This window comes from Prosopis cineraria, unplaced genomic scaffold (genome assembly GCF_029017545.1).
Source record: "Prosopis cineraria cultivar Desert tree isolate PC_DT_omini unplaced genomic scaffold, ASM2901754v1 PC8, whole genome shotgun sequence".
Taxonomy (NCBI): Eukaryota; Viridiplantae; Streptophyta; class Magnoliopsida; order Fabales; family Fabaceae; genus Prosopis; species Prosopis cineraria.
This window is the reverse complement of record NW_026555339.1, coordinates 120,154-122,092: the sequence shown is the minus strand read 5'-3', so window position 1 is coordinate 122,092 and position 1,939 is coordinate 120,154. Positions and strand designations below refer to the sequence as shown.

The following is a 1,939-nucleotide window of genomic DNA, read 5'->3' as shown; positions in this document are numbered from 1 at the left end:
TTTCAAGCAGAAACCATCTCCATACAAGGCGCAAGCAGTGAACAAGAAGGAATTTTAATTTCGACAAGAAGTCATGAGTATACTTAAAAAAGGGGGCCCAGAGACGGGTCGGATTAAATGATTAATCACCCACTCGATCTCATCTGGTGTTACTCTCTCTTTAGCAGGTCCTAGTTTTCTTTTTTCCAAATGAAATCCCATGCAGCAACAGTTAATATATTTTTTTTTTCCTGCAGAATATCAAAGCCTTATTGTTTCACGTAAAAACTCATAAATACTTGATAGGAAATTCTTCCTTACGCTTTTCGCTTCAGTCTCGGCGGATAGTAAAACTCTTTACATTCCAAATTTAACTTATCGTGTCATTTGTACTGTGTTTGAAAGTGACGCAAGTGACACTTTTACTATAGAGGTAAAACGGTTGTTTTCAGTTTTCACCGGCAGTGCATGAAGGCTACTGACACTTTGGCAGTTCGGCATAAGGACCAAGTTATGCTAAGTCTTAAAAAAGATAGGGGATATGTGAAAGGAGTATCAGATACAGCAACTTTATTTGTTATTTAATTAGTTTACAAAACAAGTTTTGTGACACAGTTGAGTCTAGTTATTTCTATTTTTATACATTTAAGAGTTTATGACGGTTGCAGAGAATAAAGTGATAGTATTTTATTTAGACTTAATTGGGAACCAAAGAAAATCCAATTTTTGAGTCAGAATGAAGAGAAGTATGGGTGCATAAAATTCTCCATTGTTTGAAATAGAGGGATACGGCCACTTTCTAAAAAGCTGTGCCCTTTGACAGACCTTCCCTTACATTTCAGAGTAACTCTGCAATCTGCCACTACAAACGCTAATTGCAGAGGCTATAATCTGAGAACAAGGCCACGGAACATAAACAACGACTTCATAGACCATAACATAATTGGCTGTGCCTGTACATATAGCACTATCTAATAACGGGTTACTTGGAAGGCTTCCTGGAGAATCTGGAGGGGAAATAATTAATGCACTTCACGAGGCTGGGGACTTAGAAAAATGGGTTAATTGGTAGAATATAAGCGGCTTTGCCTAGAAGAATTTGAAGTAGCAAAATGTTGAACATATTAAGGAGGCAACATTACTGAGGTGGCATGGCAGGGCGGAGCTCGATGGACCCATAATCGAGAAGCTCCTCGATCATTTGCTCTATATGATCCTCTTCAAGAGGCTTGAAGTGCTCACCACTTTCCACCTTCTTCACACCCCACTTCGCCTCTGATTCTTCCTCCTCCGCCTCTTTTGCTTTCTTCCGTCCCAACATTGTAATATCGGTTTCTCTGCTTTTCACGGAGGAGGAGGTTATTGTGCTCGTGGACACAACATTCGGCGAAGTTACTCGTGGAGGTTCCGGTACCGGAGGTCTCGTCATTTGAAGCGAAGCCATGTAACATCTATGCAGTTTAGCGGTCAGAGTTGCTGAGAGAAGCTTAGAAGACGAAGACTGAGACGCATTGGGGTTGTAAGGAAAATTAGTTCTTGCTCTCGGACCACACATCAGCCTCGCTGCTTCATCGTAAGCTCTGGCTGCATCTTCTGCCGTTTCAAATGTGCCGAGCCATATCCTCGTCTTCCTGCACAAAACAGACACTTGTAATTTAGCATGATGTACTTCAAGTGCGTTTCTGACGCATGAAACGCTCATATGGACGTGGAAAGAAAACTAAAGAGAGCTTACAATAGAGGGTGCCGAATTTCAGAGACCCAAGATCCCCAATGCCTTTGTCGGACGCCTCGATATCGCTGTTGTGGTCTGGCCATGCTAAGGGAAAAGAAAACGTATTCTTTTTTGCAAAGTGCTTGTGAAAGTGTTCCAACACCGGAAGGAGGAGAGCAGTGTTTTTGTAGTTGAGTTCCTTCACAGTCACACGCACTCTTTTTCTTACCATTCTGGCACCCATAA

General features: G+C 41.7%; 1 protein-coding gene across 1 annotated transcript; it reads right to left on the bottom strand.

Annotated features, from left to right (window-relative positions):
• Window positions 1-730: 730 nt before the first annotated feature.
• On the bottom strand, window positions 731-1,939 carry LOC129318202 (protein PPLZ02-like). The gene is made up of 2 exons (XM_054962838.1): window positions 1,715-1,939; window positions 731-1,610 (listed from the first exon to the last, which is right to left on the bottom strand). The coding sequence occupies exons 1-2, from the start codon at window positions 1,795-1,797 to the stop codon at window positions 1,118-1,120; spliced, it is 576 nt and encodes a 191-aa protein (XP_054818813.1). The 5' UTR covers window positions 1,798-1,939; the 3' UTR covers window positions 731-1,117.

Coding starts and splice junctions, on each gene's coding strand:
- LOC129318202 (XM_054962838.1), bottom strand. CDS start 1,797: ATGGCCAGACCACAACAGCGATATCGAGGCGTCCGACAAAGGCATTGG. Junction 1,611..1,714: donor GAAATTCGGCACCCTCTATT/GTAAGCTCTCTT, acceptor TGTTTTGTGCAG/GAAGACGAGGATATGGCTCG.